This window comes from Motacilla alba, chromosome 7 (genome assembly GCF_015832195.1).
Source record: "Motacilla alba alba isolate MOTALB_02 chromosome 7, Motacilla_alba_V1.0_pri, whole genome shotgun sequence".
NCBI classification, from domain to species: Eukaryota; Metazoa; Chordata; class Aves; order Passeriformes; family Motacillidae; genus Motacilla; species Motacilla alba.
The window spans coordinates 16,907,098-16,928,648 of NC_052022.1; the positions used below are offsets into that span (position 1 = coordinate 16,907,098).

At 36.8% G+C, this 21,551-nt stretch overlaps 1 protein-coding gene across 10 annotated transcripts in view; it reads left to right on the plus strand.

Annotated features, from left to right (window-relative positions):
* Positions 1-21,551, plus strand: part of SLC4A10 (solute carrier family 4 member 10) — a 167,657-nt gene that overhangs the window by 65,750 nt on the left and 80,356 nt on the right. For 7 of the 10 annotated variants that reach the window (XR_005257653.1, XR_005257652.1, XM_038143539.1 and 4 more), the window contains exon 2: positions 11,106-11,187. Coding sequence is in view for 8 of the 10 variants with exons in the window: in XM_038143539.1 (XP_037999467.1) it covers positions 11,106-11,187 (82 nt within the window). In the remaining 2 variants the exon portion in view is untranslated. Of the gene's footprint in view, positions 1-8,186; positions 8,377-11,105; positions 11,188-21,551 lie in introns of all 10 variants that reach the window. The other 3 variants (XM_038143541.1, XM_038143542.1, XM_038143540.1) reach the window with 1 other exon arrangement.

Below are 21,551 nucleotides of genomic sequence, written 5' to 3' on the forward strand. Positions count from 1 at the left end.
AAAGTTGGACTTGATGTTCTTGGAGGTCTTTTACAACCTTAATGATTATATGATAAACCTGGTACAGCTTGTAACAAATCAAAGATTGATCCAAATAGCTTGTGGCATGTTTAAATTAGAAGAGTTATCTTTTTGTGTTCACCACAAAAGAATCCATTCTTTAAAAATAGGAGATGATGTTATCTTGACAAGGAAGGGTATGAAGGGTAGATGTTGAATATTATTTTTTTGTCATTGTGCTTGTAACCAATTTTTTTTTAGGGCAGTACAGTGAGATAGAAGTAATGATATGTAACTTGAAAATTTCATTACCTGTGATGTGCCAGTAAAACTTGGTATCTAGTAATTTCTGCTGTTTTCCTGAAGTACTGACCACTGGGGTCATTTAGATAAATACCCTTCAAAACTCTGTCTGATGGACATTGTGTCCTTCCTTGCTGTTCTCTACATTTGCATAAGGGTCTGTCAATTGAGTGTTATCATGAGAAAATTTAAAGAGAAATTAATAGTCTTTTCTAAAAATAAAACATTTTCATGTAGAAGCTTTGACAAAAGAGGTACTGCCATGTTCATACCTACTTTCTACTCTATAGGAATACTTGTCCCTTTTCCTTTCCAAAAGTTACATTCTGTACTTTCAAGATGAAGCACACTATTAAAGTTATATAACTTGTTTTTACTTTTAGCTTGTCTTTATTTTCAAGTGTCTTGACTAGTCTAGGACAACCAGATGTTGTTGTCTGTCACATGGAAGTGATGATTTTAAAGCCAACAGATTACAACAGGTGGGCGATGTTTAGTTCTTACATCTGAGAGATAGAAAGACCAGTTCAACTACTACTTAATTCATATTTATCTTTGATTCTTTGGCAGCACGTTTCAAATTCCTGACTATTTATGTTGTGCTGTCTAAAGTTGTAAGCTATACAAATCCCTCCTTATCTAATCCACTGTTGTGATCATTTTCCCAATATATTTTGAATGGGTCTTCAACATGAAAATTTTCCTTACAGTCCAGTGTTTCATCACCAGGGCAGAAAGGATGCACAAGTGACTTGGCATTTGAAATCTGTTCATTTGTCCTGTTATTTCTCAGAATATATTTCTCAATTTCATTATCATTATTTTACTTATTTCTTTTTTGCCTTTCCCTTCCCTGTCCTCACTGCTCCTGTACTGTTTCCTGCTTTTCTTAATGCCTGTGTGAATTAACTAGACCACCTGAGCTTTCAGATAGCTGATAGTATTGTAAATGGCTTGGAGGATTTAATTGTTTTTTTATCTTCTTGTGAACAAGGGGCTCCTAACTCTTTTCTCTAGGATTACCCTTCCTGGTCACCATGGCTTACTGATGGTCTGCAACAGATAAAGAGGGAGAGCAAAGATAATCAGAATATCATTGTCTAACTATGAGATGAAAAGTTTCTCCTTATGTTCTGACTGTATTGACAGTGCAAAAGGTCTCTTCATTTCCATGGTGGTAGCTGTTCATTTGCATGCAGCAGAACATTTCTCAGTGATATAGATTTATGTTTTTCAGTCACATCAATTACAGTTTGCCTTGATAAAAAATTCACTCATGACAACAAAATCACATGGATCAACCTAAATCTTTGGAGAGCCGAAATACTGGGTCATCAGTTCTAGATTTTCTGCTGAAGTTAGTCCCTGAAAATGTCGATGCTTAGGAACTCTTTAGACTAAACCCTACATTTGAATTTGATCAGGAAGATCTGTCAGTTTTATTCAAGGAAACTATTTACTGATTTCAGTTTAAAAAAAGCCAAACAAACCAAACACAATCTTCTTTTCTCTTTTGGAGCACAATAGGTCATATAAAAGTCAACCTTGAAGAATCAGAATCTGATTTGATCTTTGGGCTTGTAACAGAAAATTTTATGGTATTGGATGCTGATTTTTTCCTGAAAATGAATGATAGAATGGCCATACTATTTTTTAACACTTCAGTTAGATTTGGTTCAGCCAGACTACCTCTACTGCAAGAAGGGAAACAATATCACTAGTGTTGGCACACTTCTGTGGGAGGTCAGCATGAGAAACCTTCCTGCTGCCTTCGCTAATCCTTGTATTGTGTTTGGAGAAAATGTTTGTCAAATACAATTGAAAGTGGTTTGAGAAGCAGAAGAATTGCTGAACATTGTGTTGGTGTTTCAGAGAGAGTGATTTAGTTTATTGTCTATCTTGCTGGCTTGTAATATCAAGAAAGGTGGTTTTGAAATGTGATTGGCATATATTTGCATCTAAAAGATGCAGTTGCCTAACACCGTAATTTTTGTGGCTGGCTGTAAAGGAAGACAAAAACTCCTCTCTCCTGTGTTGTAGTTGTTGTCAAAATGGGTTCTGAAAGTTGGTCATGACCCTTTTTCTTCTTTGCACTTGCTATTTCCACATGAGTAGCTGCTTCAAGAAGACTGTCTCTATGATTCCTCTCCCTGACCCTATTTTGAGGTGAAGAAATCTGAAAGCATGTCATAATTTCTGAGGCTGAAAGGAGACCCCTTAAGATGGGAAGTGTATCCAGCTTAAAACCAAATACATCTTTCTGCTGATTAAGAAACTAGCAATTACAGACTTTTTTCCCCTTTGCTGCCCAGCAGCTAAAATCCTATTGCATAGTGGGCTAAAGTCTGCATGTTCAGCTTCTAACTGCACCTAAATAGGGCTGTTATCCTGGGTCGGTCCTGACCTGGCACTGGGACAAGAGAGAGGCCAGACAAACTAAAGTTAAATCTCATTTGGGCTTTGGATAAAGTCTTCACATCCATCTTCTTGCTCTTAGACTTCTCTGTAGTAGTTGACATAGCCATTGCTATGAAGTGAGAAAAGAGGATTTCAGCTAATGGCACTGCATTAGAATGACGTAAGAAATTGAAATAATAACCACAGAGGACAAAAGAACCATCTACGCTGCTCTCCTCTCTAGAACTTCTAAGTATTTCACAGTGTAGTAAAAAATATGAAGTAAAAGGAATAAAATCTCAGTCATAAAGATGTTACCCTGCTTTTACATCTACATAGCAGCAAGAAGTACTGTCTTTTATTTATTCAGACATCTGGCTGAAACTAGCAATTGAATAAAGATTAGTTTGCAGATCTGGCAGAAGTGATAGGGTAGAAGGGAAGGAAGAAGTTTTGAGACTCTGAAAATGACTGGAAATATTCAAAGGAACAGAATAACCTAAGTGCCTTGTTCAGGTTTTGTAAGGTGTTTGCATCACTTGGGCACTCCTGATAAATTTACTCCAAGACATACAAAACATGGTAAGCAGCTGCAGTTAATTGTAGGTGCTTTAAAACAGGTACCAGAACCCAGAAAGAATTTAGCAGTTCATTATTTGATTGTTATATCCTGTGCTCTAACATGTTTGTCAAGCGTTTTAAGTGGGAAAGTTTTTTTGCCATGTTCTGTTGCAGTTGTCCCCACACCCCACCCCTCCACCCTGTTAGACTGACAAAGTGGGGCACCTGGCCATTGCAACAAGCTAAGCTCCTATTTTGCCTTGATTTTTTGTTTAATCTTTTCAAATGGAAATGTTGTGTTCAGGTGGATAGGAGTATAGAGAATAGATAAAGAGTGTATCATGTTTGCCTTGCAAATGGAAGGAATGTATTTTTTCTGCCTAAAATGGCTTTTCTAAAAAAGAACATTCTGTATCAAATATGAAGGAAATATTTATGTGTCAGTTTATAGCTGCTCTATTGTACATAATGATATTTAACATGTACAGGATGCTTCAATGCAGATGAACCCAGGAATTACAAGTATTACTGAGATTTAATTCTGTGTAAAACTGCTTTGGTTTATTTTCTGCTTGTGTTTTGTTTTATTTATAGCAATACTTTGTGCTTAGAGTTAATGTCTGAAATTTTTCTCTATGCTTATATGTTAGAGAAATTGCATTATAACATTAAATATGTGTTCAATCTCAGGCCAGTAGCAAATCAGTTCTTTGAAGCCAGTGCTGATTAGTGCAATTTTTAGCAGCATTGCAGAACATGACATTTCATTATTGAGTCATGCTAAACATTATCTTGGCTTTTGCTATAAAAATAGAAAAGAGGAAAAAAAGAAGACAGAGAAGGATGCTTTTATGCATATGACATGCAGCCCTAGGGAAGATGCAAATCTGGGATGAAAACGAATTGCTTCTTACTTTGTTGCATAGCCTGGACTATGTGGAGCAGAGCTGACCAAAAGGAAAGCTGTGCTTTATGTTAACCAGTAGTGATTACTCCAGAAAGCTGCCATAAAAGCAGTGCCATTAAAGGGACACTTAAAAAAAATGATCCTTCAGACCTTACAGAACAGATCTTATTGCATTATAAATGTGTTTTGATGGGTCTTCTTTAATAGGTGGATAGAGGGGGAAAGGATGACATAATGTAGCTAGTGGAATGGAAAAGCAATTATATTTCATCCGAAAGATAAAATTCACTGTACTTTCCACCTCAGAAGATTGCTAAATATGGCTATATGTAATATAGCAATTGAACATGAAAATATTAAAATAAGGTTGGGGTTTTTTTAAACCCCGTGTGCTTTTCTTCAGAAATAAAAGAATTATAGCACCTGAATTGTGGGCATACACATTGTGCATTAAATCAGTTTTGTGTGAGCCTGTTTGCTCAAGGACAGTTTAAAGGACAAGATTGAACATGGCAGTCACCAGTGATTTTCCTCCTGCAACAGGGGGGCAGGCATCTACGTGTAACAGCTTTTAAGCCATTTTGGTTAATTGTCTTTGCAAAATATTTCCAATATGCACTTGGTAGCTCTTGAGTTCAAGTAACTTCATTTTCCGTATCTTTTGTAATGCCGTCTTTATGAAATGTTAAGCTGAACTCAACCAAAATGATCTTAAAAATACAAATACTGTGTAATGATTCTGTAAAAGGAATATAACACAAAACAGTAATGTTGGAACTGAGAAGATAATCGTGTATGTGGTGTCTGCAGAAATGTTTAGTATTTCATTACAGGCCACTGGAAAGGTAAATACACAAATTTTATACCACTAACTGTATGATAATAGGTATAAAGTGAAATGAACATGTTAGGGTTCCATCTTTTAAGCATCTGCAATTATTGATAATATAAAATAAATGAAATAATTGTATGTTTGTCATGGTTTAACCCCAGCCAGCAGCCAAGCCCCACGCAGCCACTTGTTCACTCCCACACCGGTGGGATGGGGGAGAAAGCCAGAAGGGTAAAAGTGAGAGAACTCATGGATTGAGATACAGTTTAATAGGGAAAGCAAAAGCCACCCACACAAGCAAAACAAAACAAGGAATTCATTCCCTGCTTCCCGTGGGCAGGCAGGTGTTCAGCCATCTCCAGGAGAGCAGAGCCCCATCACAGGTCACGGTGACTTGGGAAGACGAACGCTGGCACTCCAGATGTCCTCCCCCTTTCCTCTTTCTTCCCCCCACCTCATATGCTGAGCATGATGTCACATGGTCTGGAATGTCCCTTTGGTCAGCTGTGTCTCCCAGGCACCCCCAGCCCCCTCTCCAGTGTGGCCGTACAAGGAGCAGAAAGGGCCCTGGCTCAGTGCAAGCCCTGCTCAGCAGTAACAAAACATGTCTGTGTTATCAACCTGTGTTCAGCACAAACCCAAAACACAGCCCCCTACCAGCTGCTGGGAAGAAAGTTAACTCTACCCCAGCCAAAGCCAGCACAACATTACAGCTTTCTATTGTTTATGGGAAGGCAGTATTTTATGGTTTATGCTGACAGGTGTTCCTGAGTTCCAGATGGCATTTCAGAATTATGTAGGTTGTCAAATCATCAATAAGGGGCTTATATGGAGAAGCAATTATTACCATGATTATTTTCCTCATGAGTCAGCAGGTGTGTCATATGCATAATTTCTAGTGTGTGAAAAATCAAAATGGCTTCTGCTCTGTTATATATTTTGCAGGAAGAAAGATGCTGGAAAAAAGGTTCTTTATGGTTATGTTAATATGATTTATTCTGTGAGTATATTAAGAATGTAATTTAAAAGGGACAGGATTTGACTGAGAGTCATAAAAGCTGTGAAAAAAAGTAGAATATTAATACTCTTTGTAGCTGGTTTTTGCATTGTATTTCAAAGGGAAACAATCACCCAGTTTATTGAAAACACTGAGCAAATACGAGGACAGAAAATAAAAGTAGCCACGTATGAAAAAAATAGATAAAAAGAAGGATCAAAAAAATTTTGTAGATTTCCATGTAAAATAAAAATCTGTTATGTCTACTCAAAATATATTAGGTAGAGATGTCATATTAGTGGATCACTGAACCTACCAAGGGAAAGAAATGAGACATACTCTTTGCAAGTATTTAATACTTTTTTGTTGTCCTAATTTTCTGATTCCTAATGTATATTTATTGTTATACTAATATTTCATTTGCTGTAGTGATCAACACAGATGATCTTTAGTAAATGTTTGCCCAGTATCCAAATAGTTTTTATGATGGATGCGAGTGTCTTTTAATAGAATATATTGATTTTCCTGTCATATTAAATACATATAATACCTTTATAGATAACTTCAAATCAAAGGTTGTCACCTGGACTTCAGCCTACCTTGTTGTCATCCAAAAGATGTGGAATATGTCCTAATTCCATCATCTGGAAATGTACTGAAGCTCTACAAGAGTGTGTGTCTATGTTAGACATACATATTTAAAGAGGTTTGTCATGTGCCTTTGTACAGATCCACCTTTGAAAGTAGTTAATTTCCTTTTGTTCTCCACCCGGTCATCTACAATGTGATGAAAGCATAGACAGTAACTAAAAATGCACAGAAACATCTGTCATAAAATTATGCTTCTCAGCTTTCCTATAAGTGTATTTTTTCATCAGCTAAGTTGTTCTGAGGTGTGGAAGGGCAGTGCACAGTTCTGGGAGGTGGCAGGTTGAGGACCAACCTCTTTGCAACCTGTTATGAATTGTAGTTAGGGCTGTATCCTAGCTGAAGAGGGTCACTTTGGGAAGCTTTCCAGGAGGTCATTTTTATATTGGAATATCCTGGATGCTGAGCTTTATCAGTACATATGTGGAAAGGACATTTAAGGCATTTGGTTTTGGTTTCTAATTCATGGGCCTTTTTATTCCATCTAACCAATACACTTAAAATTCCTGGCAACAATGTAGTCTCACTTTATACTCTGATAAGCAGGTTGTTTATCTAAGAGTTGAAAATCCGTACTCCAAGACTCATGGTGTCCTTCTTCCTTTGTGATTACTTACCAAAAAGTAATGTCTTTAAAGGTGGTTTATTTCCTTTTGTTTTGTTCAACTTCAAATACGTATTTTCAGTGCAATGTGTTTGCAATTGAAAGCATGCAGAAGATGACTCTATTGTCTGCTTTTCTCTGCTTGCCACTGTGTTTGAACTTCTAGTATGTAGAGAGAAATATAGTAACAACTGTATTTATAAGACTTTCATTGAATAGATGTTTTCTGTGAAATATGTGCAGCTGCTGCTGCTGCATGCTGAAGGTCACTCCAGCATTCATTTGGAAAATGTAAGACATGACAAAAAACATGAACTGAGTAGGGTTGCTGGGCCCTAGTCTCTAAGGATCTTGTGGTTTCCATGTAAAAAGCTTTGGTTTTTTCTTGCTATTTTATCTCAGATACATTATTTCTTCTACTATGTGTTTGCTGGTATTTTATTACTGTAGGGAAATAAATTTTAGATCAACTATTGTGTGATGACAATGTAAAACCATACGATATTAACAAATATTATGAAAAGGAGAGTGAAAAGATGTTATATTGTTTAGGAAAAGTTTATTACACTCTGATTATAGCTTCACTGAAATATAATTCCACTGCTTTCTCCAGCATTGCCCTTAAATGAGGCTGGCAGAAAAAACCCTCCTCCATTTATTCTTATATATCTTTGTCAAAGTTGTGCAAATTATTGCAAGGTATTAATATACATTTGATGTTTGATGTTAAAAAAGAGAAAGTTTATGCCTTAATGTTTTTTGTCAATTTCTTATTTCCTATCATTATCTGTTCACATGGGCACAATTTCTTAAATTGAATGACTTGGCACTTCTGTAGTGCCTTACAGCTCTGAAATGCTGTGTGAAAATTTATTTCGGCACAGAGCAGCCCAGTGAGGAAGGTAGATGAGTAAGTATTATTATCCCTGTTTTGCAGATGGGGAAACTGAGGCACAGAGATTAAGTCACTTTTCCAAGGCCACTCAGCGAGTCAGTGGCAGATCCAGGATTAGCACTCGGGGACTTCCTGGATCCCTCTTCCATGCTTTAAGCAGTAGACCACAGTGTTCACTGGACTCAGCAAGCAACTCATTGCAGTAATGGACAGTTCCAAGGACTTGCACATGGTCAGTGTGTCCACACATTTGTTTGCAGACTGCTGCAGTATGTCTGTATGGTTTCACTACTCCGGTCCTTGCAGATTTGTGCCCTATGTAAAATTTTGTACCTTCAATATCTTCAAATGGTATAAAAGGAAGAAGTGGAATTTTGACATAAATGTGGCATGGCAATGAAGAGCTTTTAGTTTTCATACCTTATTCTGAACCTTCTGAAACTGATGGGCCAAGCTGCAGATTGGCCCAAGATTCATGGCTTTGAGGATGCTAGTGTGGAGTTTGGTTGGCATGAGTTCGTTCTTCTGTGACTGTATTATGGTTAGTCTTGCCTATACTTTCAGTTTCAAGCTCTCATTTATTGCAGCACTTAAAAATAATAAGTTGATAGTTTTCCTGAAATTCTAATAAAAATCAGAGCATTACTAATTGAAATTAGGTTTCCAGTCTCTATTAATCCAGGGGAAAGTGGAGTGGGATCTGTTATTATTTATATTGCAATAGACCTCACCGCCCAATGAGTTTAAGCACTAAACTGCAAGTTAACCTTTGTGTCACCTCTCCCCTCCTCCAAGGGGGCAGTACAGGAATCAGAAATTACTTCTAGAGTAAATGCAGTACAACTCTTGTACTGGTGAACGTGAGGTGGCTTTTATGCTGCTCCCTGGGAAGTCAGCGTGTTCAGTGCCAGGCCTGTTTAATTGGACTTTGCTCAGAGTTTGACAAGTGAATTGCTAACAACACAGCACTCCCAATTAAGCTGTTTTTTCCTGTAATATTAATGGAATAAACCCACTTCTGAGAATGAGGCAAGGCTGAGACTTGCTGTGACATTACAGGAAGAGGAGGCAGAGAAGTAAAAGTCTGCCAGAAGCTGAAAATTGAACACATGGGAAAGGAGAAGTCAAAGTGTATGAGCATATTTTGATAAATATTAATGAATTAATTTGTATTTAATTTACTTAGATAATCTGTAAAGGCTTTAAACTGCCCAGCAATTTAGTATTTTCCCCACTGTAAATTCTCCCTAACATTGCTTCCTTTCTGATGTATCTTATGCTAGAATAGCATTATTTATGATATGGCTCTAATACTTGGACTTTGACATCCTGCCTAATCACTCACCCAAGGGCATGGCATTGTTATGTCTAGCTGCTTTAAAATAATGGATTTATTTTAGTAAAATGATCAAATGGTTTGAGCAAAGTTATACTTTCCTGCTACATTGTAATGATTCTAAATTATTAAAAGACAAAATAGTACAATAGAAGCCCATTTTTTATTGTCATATTTTTGTTACGTACTATTTTCTATGTCAAAGCTCTAATAAAGACATTTTAACACTTGGTCTTTCTTTCTTTAACAGCCCAGATGCTTGGTGCTGACACATTCGTAGGATTTTTCTATGTAAGATAGCTAGAGCATGACAGCTATTTTTAAATAAGAAAAGGGCCTGAAACAAAAAATCACATCCAGAATGCACCACATCCAGCTATATAAGTGAATCTTTTTGCCTGGGGCATCTGATATTTAAGGAGAAGTGCTCAAAGACTTTAATTTCTCATTATATTCCATTGCATTCTATATATAGATGTATATTTATCATGTGGCACTGGTATTTAAATCCCCTTGCTTCAGACTTGCATTAAGATACCAGTTTTACGTATTGAAATCAAGTAGTTCTAGTTCTAATATCACTTGCTAAAACCCTTCTACTAATGACAAATAAATATATTTATTGTTACTTTTGTATAATGCATCATTTTTCATAATAATTTTATGGAAATTACTCTTTCATGTTGTGAAGTATAGACTGTATTTAGCAGCCTGGATTTTTTCACAAGTGGTGTCAAACTTGTAGTGAACCAAATACTCATTTTAGCACCGCATCTAGTGACTGGTTGCTGAACCCCCAAAATATTTTTCTGTTCAGGGAAATGAGTTGGGGTTTTTTTCATGTCAGAAATGACAAAATCACTAATTTCTGTACCTTACCTAGCCTGAGTACAGTACACTAATTAATCACGTAATACATTTGCAGTGCAGTAGAGAGTACAGTTGAAATGCATATATGACTACAGGATAAAATTAAACATGAAATATATGTTCCTGAGGAAGAATAGCTTTTCTGTTTTCTGCTATTAGTGTATGCTGCCTGCCTTTATACTAAATTCAGCTTGGTGTTTGTAAAGAAAAGCAAAGGCTTTGCAATTCCTTAGTAAGTGAAGCCAGTTGTTTTCATGGTGTTAGTTTTATTTCTTACCATATTGTCACTGAGTGTTATTGTCTAGCTTTGCTGAAGTATAAGGAATCTTAGTGGTAATAGTTAGGGGGTTCTGCATGTAGCTCAAGATCCTGATCTAAAGACAAAAATACACGTGCAACCCCTTTCTTAAGGTGCACGAGAATAAAGCTGCCTTGATCAGACATTTCTTCTCTCATCTCTTTTATTGTCCTATTGGCTCATGTTTTTCTTGATTTCCAGTAACCAGTATTTACTCATCATCTTGCAGTTTTTACCAGAAGTTTTGTGCGTTAAAGTTAGCTGTAATCATACCTCAGTAAAAACTGATGCAAAATAAATATATTTAATAAGTAAAATTAAATTCTTACACCCCTTTTGTTCTTGAGTTGGAAAAGTTGAAATATTAAAAACATCTTTGTTTCATAGTACTGTACAATCTTGCCAGTAGTTTCCAAATGAAAAGTAGCTTATTTGTCTTTTTTTTTCTGTTTTGTAGAGAAATGATGAAGAGGCTGTTGTGGATAGAGGTGGAACTCGCTCCATTCTCAAGACACATTTTGAAAAGGAAGATCTAGAAGGTGAGGGATGATTTTTCTGTGCTTTGTGTTATCACTTCCTTCTGAAAGTAATGAAATGTAATTCCAATGTGTAAACTTACTGATTTGAGCAGGGATGTAAAGAGACAAGAGAGTAGAACATTGTCTTTTATTTAAAAAAAATAAATACTATTTTCTCTCACAGCAGTGTCCAGAAACAGATGATGATGGAAGAAGTTTGCTAGTTTTGATGATCTGTGGTCAAGTGAATATACATGTGTGACTTTAGAAAAGTCTTTCAAGCTTTTGAATATGCATTTGCAAGCAGAACTGTTGATTTAGTACTTATAAAGGCTTCTACATTTGCGTTACAATCCTCAGGTTGTTGCCTAGCCACATCTTGAGCTGAACAACAGCTTTCTGGAGCGTCAGAGATTTGATACGTGTTTACTGATATCCACTGCAGAAACCACCTAACTTGACCATGTAGAAGAAAGTGAGAAATTATGAGAACTGTTTAGATACTGGTCTAATGAGTCAGTTACGTTTCTTGTTTATTTAGTGTATCCCAAGCTTTGGTTACCACTGTACTTAAACTCTTGTTTTGAGTTGTGTGAGCTCCCAGGTCAAAGTTACGATGAAAAAGTTTCTGTTGCACATGTGATATCCCTTTCCTGAGACTGGAAATGGCTGATTTTGTTAGCTTCTTGTAGTGGGACGTGGAGGTTCCTGTTTTTGTCACGCAGATCCACATGAACTAGCCCAAAAGAAATACTAAGATCAACATGCTACATCTGAAAAGTTCCCTGCTTCAGGTCTAAAGAGAGCTATCTCCCTCTGTGCAGGAGCTTGAGTTCTCTAAATGTCTACCATTGATTACTTCATAATTTTTTTTTTTCTTTTTTTCTCTGTCTGTATGAACTTTGTGTTATCTGATACATGTTGGCCATATTGATGACTTCATTGCACTACCAATGATACACAGCAACTCTGTTGCTGCTTCCTTCAGCAGTGCCTCCCTCAAAAAGCAGATATAGCTGCATTTGAGAGGGGCCTGGCTGTGTCTGTGAGGTTGTCTCTCTCAGAAGGATGTTGTTAGATGTTGTGCAGTGTGGCATGTATGAGGTAGGTAGCTCTCTACTCAGCCTGGGGGAAGTCTGCACGTGTGCAAGGGTAGATCTCAGGTAAGATGTTTCAAACATTTAGACTTTTGGTGTCTCCAGGAGTGAGAGTACCAGTGGGTCAGGCTGGCAATGCCAGTTTTGGGCATAAGCACAACATCTCCTATTTTGAGTCTCACATTTAATCTGTGATCTTCAGTCTCTTGATTGTATCCTTGATCAAAGAGAAACCCCTGTATCTTGTGTCCTCAGAGAGACACCCAATAAAAGAGTGAGAGCTCCCTGTCACCCTTTCTCCATGGTACTGACTCACAGAGATTTTGTGGGGTGAGTCAACCCACAAAAATACCCTTTTGCTGAGTCATTTTATTGATGATAGTGAGATGGCATTTTAAAGATGGACAGCTTTCTGCAGAATGACATCTTTAAGCTCAGTCACATAAACTTAAGTCACATTAAAGTTGTCAGAATTACTGTGATGTTCCATATGTGACTATGTGAAACATCATTTTAGAACTGTATTTAATTATTTTTCCCCCACCATCCTATATGTGTAGAGTTGCTCCAATTGTCTATCAGTGAAACTATTATTTCAAAGATGTGCTCTTAAGATGTTATCAGTAGAAATTGGAACATGGCAGTGACATTCCCGCAATCTTCCCATCAATTTAAGTTGAATTAAATTTAGAATATTGAAAAATTCTGCAGTTATCAAATGAATCTGTTTTTACTAAAAATAAAACCCTATTGTTTCATAGTGTTCTAAGAAAACAATTTTTCAGTGATCAATCCTTTATGATGCAGTTAGCTTTTTCAGATAATTTCATGCTCACTCTAAGTTCAGATCAGTTTGTCCTTAAATATATAATCACTACATTCAAAAATACCAAGTGACATTATAAGTTTTGAAGACATTGCAGATTTTAATATCCAGTTGCTGTTAATAGCATGTTCATTTGTTTTGCAGTACATCTAGGCACTCTGCCCCTGGAAACAGAGAATGTGACTCACAAATACCTGTCTTATTCACTGACATTGTGTTGGGTTCTGCTGAAAAATGTACCTTTTTCCTAATGACATAACAACTATGAAATATGAAATTAAATAATCAGGTGCTAATTGCATACCTTAGAAAAAGAGTATAACCAGACTATTAATATGTATTACGTAATTAGCTTTTTGACAGACATTTAATTGGGTTTATGTTTTAAAATGTAAATAGCTAGTTAGTGAATATTCTAGGGAAGAATAGCTTTGCCAGGGTGTAAGTTTTAATGGCACCATGTCAGCAACATTTCAAAAATTGCAATTCATATGAAGAGCTACAGGTTTAAATCTGAAAATCAGTACTCAATTTCTTATTACATCTTATAATTGTAACTATTTTGTCTTTTTTTTTAAAAAAAATTAACTATCAACATTCAAACTTCAGAAATACAGATTTAAATGTGTACTAAAATTTCCATCTGAAATTTCAAAGCCTAGTAAATATTTGGACTTGCATATTTTAGGTAGTCATTGTGCAAGTATATTGGAATATACATTTCTTGCTGAAAACATGAAGATATGGTGATTAATCCTGCCTCGAAGAATGGACACAAGAATAGATTTTTGCCTCAGTTTCTCTAGATCAGTATTTTCTTTCCCTGAGCCGTATAGTAAAACTTTGGGAACATAACACAGGAACTGCAGTACTTATGGGAACAGAAGAGATGTGGTGCTCATCTTAGCGCAGTAAGTGCTTCAAATTGTATCTTTTTACTTAAGTTTTGTAGTGCTTCATAGGTGAATTGTTTGCAGAGCTTTGGCATTCAGATTTTCAGCACGCATTATTTTTCCACATAGTTAATTTTTTGTGAATTGTAAGGTCAGGATCAGTCACTAATATTGAATAGGTCATTTGTCTGACTATTGCATTGATGGAGGGACTGAGAAAGCATTTCTAAAAGCAAAAAAGAGATTATATTCCCTGGTTATAATCACTGTTTTGCATGTTATCTTTCAATGTGTATACAGACAACAATCCTACTGAAATAAATATGCACTCATTTTTATCAGTGGTGGAATTCCTAAATGAGAATTGGGCACTGATTCTGGATGCTCAAGTATTTAATTGCAAAATGACAGGTTGTACATGTACCTGTTACTGAGGGTAGCTAGGCACGTTTTCCTGGACAGATGTGCACTTCAGCAGCTGTTCTCAGCTTATTCCGTGGGGCTGTCTCTGGCTGGCTGCCATTGCTTCAGTGTCTGTTCAGTAAGAACAATTTCTGATCAGATGGATATACCTACTGTTTATCTCATAGGTCAAAATTACTTGGATTGCTCTGGGCTGGAGAGCTCAGATTCTCTCAGGTCACATGCTGACTTTTGGACTATGCAGGTATGCGAGGGGATTGACATTAAATACACTCTGGCCAAGGTCTTTTCCTTATGCCCACACGTTAGCTGGGGGGAAAAGTGCTGGAAGTGCTCAACTGCAGATTGAGGATTTTTGTGAGAGTGTTTCAGAACTGCTGTGGGTATCACTGTGGCCTGGTTTGAGAAACAGCTTCAACAGGGAGATGGGTGGAGATCAGATTGTAAGGTGAAGGTCCCAGCATGAATCAGGGATGAATTCTGGCTCTGATGCAGAAAATTGCAAAATGATCCTTGATTCAGAGAAGTCAGGATTTTGCTTTAGCTTTTTATGTTTCATTCATTTAGTCTGCCTAAATGGCATGGGAAAATTTGCCTCAGGGGAAATCAAGTTTGCCATGTTTCATATCTCTGAGGACACATAAAACACTGTATCCAGTATATGCATGACTGTACGTCAGAATATGCCTCCTGACACTTTTTACAAAATTCAGATTACGTGGATTGCCTACTGAAAGTCACAAAAACCCTTCCAGCTTAATTAGAATATAAATACGACTAGTGCAACACAGAATGTTGCAGAGGCTGAGACTTTAAACTTAATAAACCAAAACTTAAATATAAATTTTTTAGAGATATTTTGTAATTAACAACGTGCTTGAAGGATAATTTTGATAGATGCTGAACAAAAAAGGTGAAACTCCAGTGTTTCCGATTTAATTATTATCTTTTAAAAATAATTATTTTAGTTTTTTTTTCTTTTTAGTTTTATTCTAGCTTGTGACAATAATTTAAAAACTATTTTAATGAAATTTTGATTATATACTGTTAGGGTTAATGTATGAAAAACCTCATTTGATTAAATGCTAAGCTCCATATACTATTACTTAGTAGAAATTTGAGCTTTAAGTGGCCTTTTATTCTCAGAGACTGGACCTTTTTTGTAGGAATAACATCATAGCACACCTGTCTGCCACTGACATTATTTACCTGAAAATTAATAGGACCTAGCAGCTCATTGGACTGAAAGAATATAAATTTTCATAACCTGGCTTTGATTCACCCATGCTTCAATGTAGAAACAAGTCAGACACTGGCTCTGCTTGGTCAGACAGGAGCATCCACCAAGATTTCCCTTCCCCTTGGCTCCCAGGACGCTACAGCCTACTGCAAATAATTTGTTACCATGTCAGTACAGATCCCCTGCTCCAAGCTTCCTTGCCTGTGCTTCCCTGGGGTGCCCTGCTCATCCTGACGTTGGCTCTGACCTCGCTCGTGCTCCTTGCAGCGATGTTCGCCGCGCTTCGATGGGAACAATAAAAGCTGTGGAAACAGAGTCCAGAATGATTTGGCTTTGTCTGTACCTGAAAGGTTGCTCTTTCATTTTGTTGCCTACCAGGTATCACATACTCAAGCTTGTTCCCTTTGTGATTCCTAAGGCACGTGTTTCTGTAGTGCCTCTCATCTAGTTTTGTTTTCTTTTTCCTATGTAATTCAATATTCCTTGAGATTTCACTTTTCTCCTTTTGTCTTGGCAGTTGCCTGGTTTTATCCCTTTGCTCCCCTTGTCCCTCCTCTGCAGTTTCTGTGTTAGTGGGAAGGGGGTTCACCTTGAAGATTCATGAATAAGTCTGAAGGATGTGTTCACAGAATCTCTTTAAAGTAATGAATAATGAAATAATGGAAGCAAACAAGTGCCACAGTGTTGGTTGAACACCACAGTCTTTAGCTGATGATAAGGTTTGGTTGTGAATTTGGTTTGAGTTTGCTGTGAGCTTCACAGACAGGAAACCTTTTCAGTATTTGTAGGGATTAATATATTCAAATGCTTCCCTTTGTGAAATTCCAGATGAAACTGATATAAACCAATTTGCCAGTGTTGGTCTGCTAAATTGCAGAAAAAAGCTGCTAAATTGCAGCATCAGAAGATAGAAACATTCATTTTTTATTGTACTGAGGTTGCTTTTTTTTTTTTTTTGGCTTGCTGCTAATTTAGAAATATAGGTGAAATTCTTCCCTCCAATAACCACAGCTTCACTCTCCATCAGTGGAAAGAGTTGTGTATCTGAGCAGGTTCTTTTATATTCTGTGTCTGCTGGCTTTTTTTCTTTCGTCTGGCATGGTTGTGATCTCGTGATAGAGCCATACATACAGCACCTCTGGATTCCTCTGGAGGAATTTAGAGAATTTGAAACATAAGTGCTATGTTATCTTGGGTCAGGGATATTGTTTTTATTTTTTTTCTATATAATTTCTCTTGTAGTCTCCTCTAGAATATGAATTACCTTACATTTCTAAAAGAAATTTTGAAGGTTTTCTTGTCAGTTCCTCCAAATTATGGCACAGCAAGAAGGTGAAAAATGGGTTTTGGGCAAAACATAACCACAAACAGCAATGTAAACTGTTGACTTTGGAAGGATTGCTTTTGTCCTTTCTGCTTTTTCTCCAGTTCTGCCTCCCTGCTGCACTACAATAACGAATCATGAGTCATGTACTTCTACTCCTACACAATTCACCATAATCACTTTCTTTCCTGTAAGGAAAAAGGCAATTTTTTTAACCCTACATGGACTGATGGTTTTCTGTCTCTACCTCACTGTTCGTTTTTGAGAGGATGAAAAATTGCATTTGGTTCAGGCCTAGCTGTCAATGCATAGGAGAGGCTTCAAGGCCCTGAGTGTTTTCCAGAGGAGGGAGAAACCCCTCTGGTCCTGCTGAGGTCAGCAGTCAGCTGAGACTTGGCTTGAACTACTGGCAAAGTATTCTTTCTCAAGGCATCTTGCCTTTGCAATTTGTTTCCTCAGTAGGTCACAGAAGCCTGCCTTTGCTCTTTCTGGAGGTGTTTCAAGACCCATCTGTTCCCTTATCTGCCCCTTCCCTCCGTGCCTGTGAGCAGGGATCTGAAAGCCTTGGTGTCAGCTGGTGCCTCAGGCAGATTCAGATAATCCCAGGTGGAAGGCAGCACAAGCGCATGGACCCTGAGCATCTGGTGTTTGGATCCAGGACAGTAATTTTTTTACACAGGTGCCACCAACAGGGCTGGCTCACTAAGAAGCTCTAAAGTACCTACTTGAATTCCACGTTCCTGGTGTAATATGGAGACCCGAAAGAATTTCCATGCTGAGAGAGGCTCTTCTCCATGGTTTATGCTATGTTTAATTTATGTTACAATTTAAGAAGTCAGAATTGGTTTAGATATCAGTGAGCCATAGAATTTATCTGATCTTCCTGAGTTTTTCTATTAACCTACATTAGCATCAGTAGTGTTTTATCATAGAAAGACTATGATTTTGTCTTTGCAAAAACACACTCTGAACTCAAATGTTGATTTATTCCAGATGTGCTGCTAGGAAAGCGAAACATGAACACATGCATTAATATTTTCAGTATAAGGATTTAGGAGCAAGTATTTTTTTTATAACAGACCCGCTGAGAAAATACAGTAATGCACAAAGATTATTTACAATGTGAAAGCTTATTAAAGAAATGCAATGCACTGAATTGATCTGCTCTACAATGATGTTTATACAGTGCTACACATCCACTGGTAAATTTAAAAAAATATTATTTTCAATAAAAGACTATTCTGAATCAAATTACAAATAGCTGGGGAACAAAACCCAGAATATAAAGTCAGTTCAAATATATGCACTGATATCGTAAGAAGCTTGTGGTTTACCTTCAAAGCATTAAAACACTCCTTGAGTTAAAGTATTTAAAGATTGAAGAAACAAGAACCCTTGTTATAAAGCATTATTTTAAAAAATTTTTATGGAATTACATTAAATCCAAATGATATTATAAAATATTTTAAAAGGATTCCTATTAATTATAAATATCTTTAAGACAGATGAAAGTACATATAACCATGTGGAAAAATCAGGATCTCCCCTAAACTTCTGAAGAAAAAAATTATTGTGCTGCAAGTCTCTTCAGCTTGTGGAGGTATGAAATCATTGCCCTAGAAAAGACAGATATGAAACATACATTATTAATATGAATATGTCTTGCAGAGACATTTCTCAGAATAAAATCTGAGTAGAAGTGTTGTTTGGGGTTGCTGAGTTTCAGAGGAGAAATTATTCCTCACAGTTAAATTTATTTTAGGAACCCAATAGCAAATTAATACTCTAAAAACCCAGGCTCAGAATAGCAAGAATTTCCTGCATTTCCCTTCAGAATGAACTAAGTGATGTCTAGAAATGGTTTTCAGAACCTGGCATTCTGGGTCTTTAAAACCAGAAGCTTATCCTAGCTACCTATCTTATGCATTAAATGAATGGAAAGAAAAAGAAAAGTAGTGAGAAAGTAGTCTGAAAACACATAACCCATTATAATTGATGGTGCTTGGTGACTTAACTTAGGTACTTCTGGAAATCCCATTATATTTCAAGGGAAAATGGTGATGGAGAGAAAGGATTTGTAAATATTTCCCTTAATTTAGTAGAATTAAGATATTTTCAAAGGAGTGTTAAGAGTACAGATTTCTTTGTCCCAGCACTTCCCATTCTTCCGAAAACAATTTTAACACAAAATCCACACCCATTTGACAGGGAGAGCAATGTGTTATGTTCACCTCCTAAACCATGTGTCAGTTCAGTGTGAGAATGGCTGTTAGGTTGTTCCTGATGTCAGTGGTTTGTACTCTGATGTAACCTGCAGTTGTTACTATTTGCCATACTTGAGTGTCTTTGTAGCCTTGCCAAAAGAATGAGAAATTATGATCTAATTGAGCTAGGTCCTGTGAAAATGTATGGCAGAGCAGAATTGTTTAACAATATCTGAGCAATATTCAGTCATCTTAAGTTGGCATTCTGATGAAGTAAATAATAAAAGACACAAAAAAGTTCTTAAAGATAAATGAAAGAAATGCCCATATATGATTAGTTATTATCTATGAGGATATCCTGGATAGTGGATATCCTGGTTGATCCTGAGTTCACTCAGTTGTAGATGCCCTTTCTTGTTAGAAATTTTAGTCAGGTTTTCTTGAGATCTGCCCTGCTCTGCCCATGTTTGACCTTCTAGTCTTGGCAAATTTAGAGAGCTCCCTGGAAACTCCTGTTTAATAATGCCTTGGACAATTTGTACAGAAAAACGTACATCACATTCTGGGCTCTAGCTCATAATACCTGCCACGAAAAGGTTACTTGAAGTAAGGTAATACAGTAATTGGATTTCTTTTGTATTTCCTCTTTCATTTTTTGCTGCTTCTATCATTCATTGTCATTTTGTCAGCAATTCAGAATTCATTACTCTTTAGTTCCCAGATGGTCTCTTTTTGCTCCACAGTTGTGATCTTTTAATAAACCAGAACTACTTAACTCTCAGATTTTTTGCTGTTTGATCTATGATTTTTCTGTAGAGAACTATTGCTTTTCCCCGTCAGTTTCTTTTCCTCTTGTTTGCCTGAACTTTGTAACAAGCACCTACCTTTCTCCATGTCTTTATTGAAATTATGCCTAGGTAGCACTCTGCTGGTCTCAGTAGGTTCACGCAGAAAGAGTAAAATCCACTTTGTTTTTTCCTGATGACTATCTCAGTTTCCAGGTTCCGGTTCTTTATTTTTTTTTTCAGTGTGAACTGATTGTGTCTGTATAAGGAAAATTGCTGTGGCATTTAGACACACACACGCAAATGTTCTGGCACTGTATCCCAGTGTACTGAATAAAGAACAGTCTGGACTCAAGTACTGCTTTCAGCCCTGGAAATTAATTGAAATGTGAGTCTCAATCAGCATTTCCTGATGCAGGTACAATCTGATCATTGACGTGGGAGAAAACTAGGATAAGCATGCCCACTTCTATCACAAAGCAGCAGGAATGTACTGAGTTACTAAATTAAAAAAGCAATCTATTTGCACCTCTGGAAATGACTGAAGTCTTAGGAACAGTAAACCTTCCTTTCAAAATGTTGTTTTGCTTTTTCTTCTATCCAAGGAGGGGGATAAGGAAATGTAAAGTACTACATTACTCATGTCCTTCAGTATTTTTTTAATGAATTTTTCCTTGTGTCATGCACTACTGACTGCAATGCATTTGAAATACACAAAAGGCAGCAGTTCTCTTTAAACCATTTCTTGGGTTAAATGTGATCAACAAGAAAAAAGAGGTATATAACAAACAAACAAATAAATAAATAAATATTTTTCAACTTGTGGGCATTGTATTAGGAAGATCTCCTGACTCTACTAGAATAGTCTCTCAAAAACTGATGCCTCTGCTTTCTAGCCTCCTCTGCATGGATCAGTGCTAGGGAAGTAACTAGTGTGGTGTCGAGAGTCTTTTCTCCAGATTTTTTAGCCCAGCCTCTGCAGAGAATTCCTGTCAGTATTGAATTTCTTTGATGCTTTGTGACACATGCTGCCTTGCTGCGTTTTCTGCCTCCTCTGGAGTCTCCATGGGATTAGAGATCACGTGCTACCTTAGCTTAATATTCTTGACCTTTTTCAGATGATTGACACAGCTGAATGATTACAGCAAAGCAGCAAATATCCATGGGCTGTGTTATGTTCATTTCAAGGAGAAAATAATGTTATTTGAGATGAGTAATCTGGGCTATGTCTTTCTGCTGAGTAAATGTAGAAGACCTGCCTGTAGTGAGTCATGATTTCTTTCCCATTTGTTCTGGTTAGTGCACATTTCTGCTGTGCTCTCCCCCTTCTAAATGCTTTACTGTGCTCTAATCCTGTTAGCCCACATAGCTAAGAGACCTAAATATTTTGGGCTTGATCAGCAACATGAAATTCATCAGACTTGAAGGCAGCAGGCATGCAATATGTACCTTCTTATGTATTTAAAAAAATTAAACAGAAGAAATGAAAGCACACTAAGATACCAGCAATGTATTTATTATGTGAGCATGTAAAGTGGTATAGGGATTTTTTGCTCTTGCTTACATAGTGTTTAATTGTTTTTTCAATTTCTT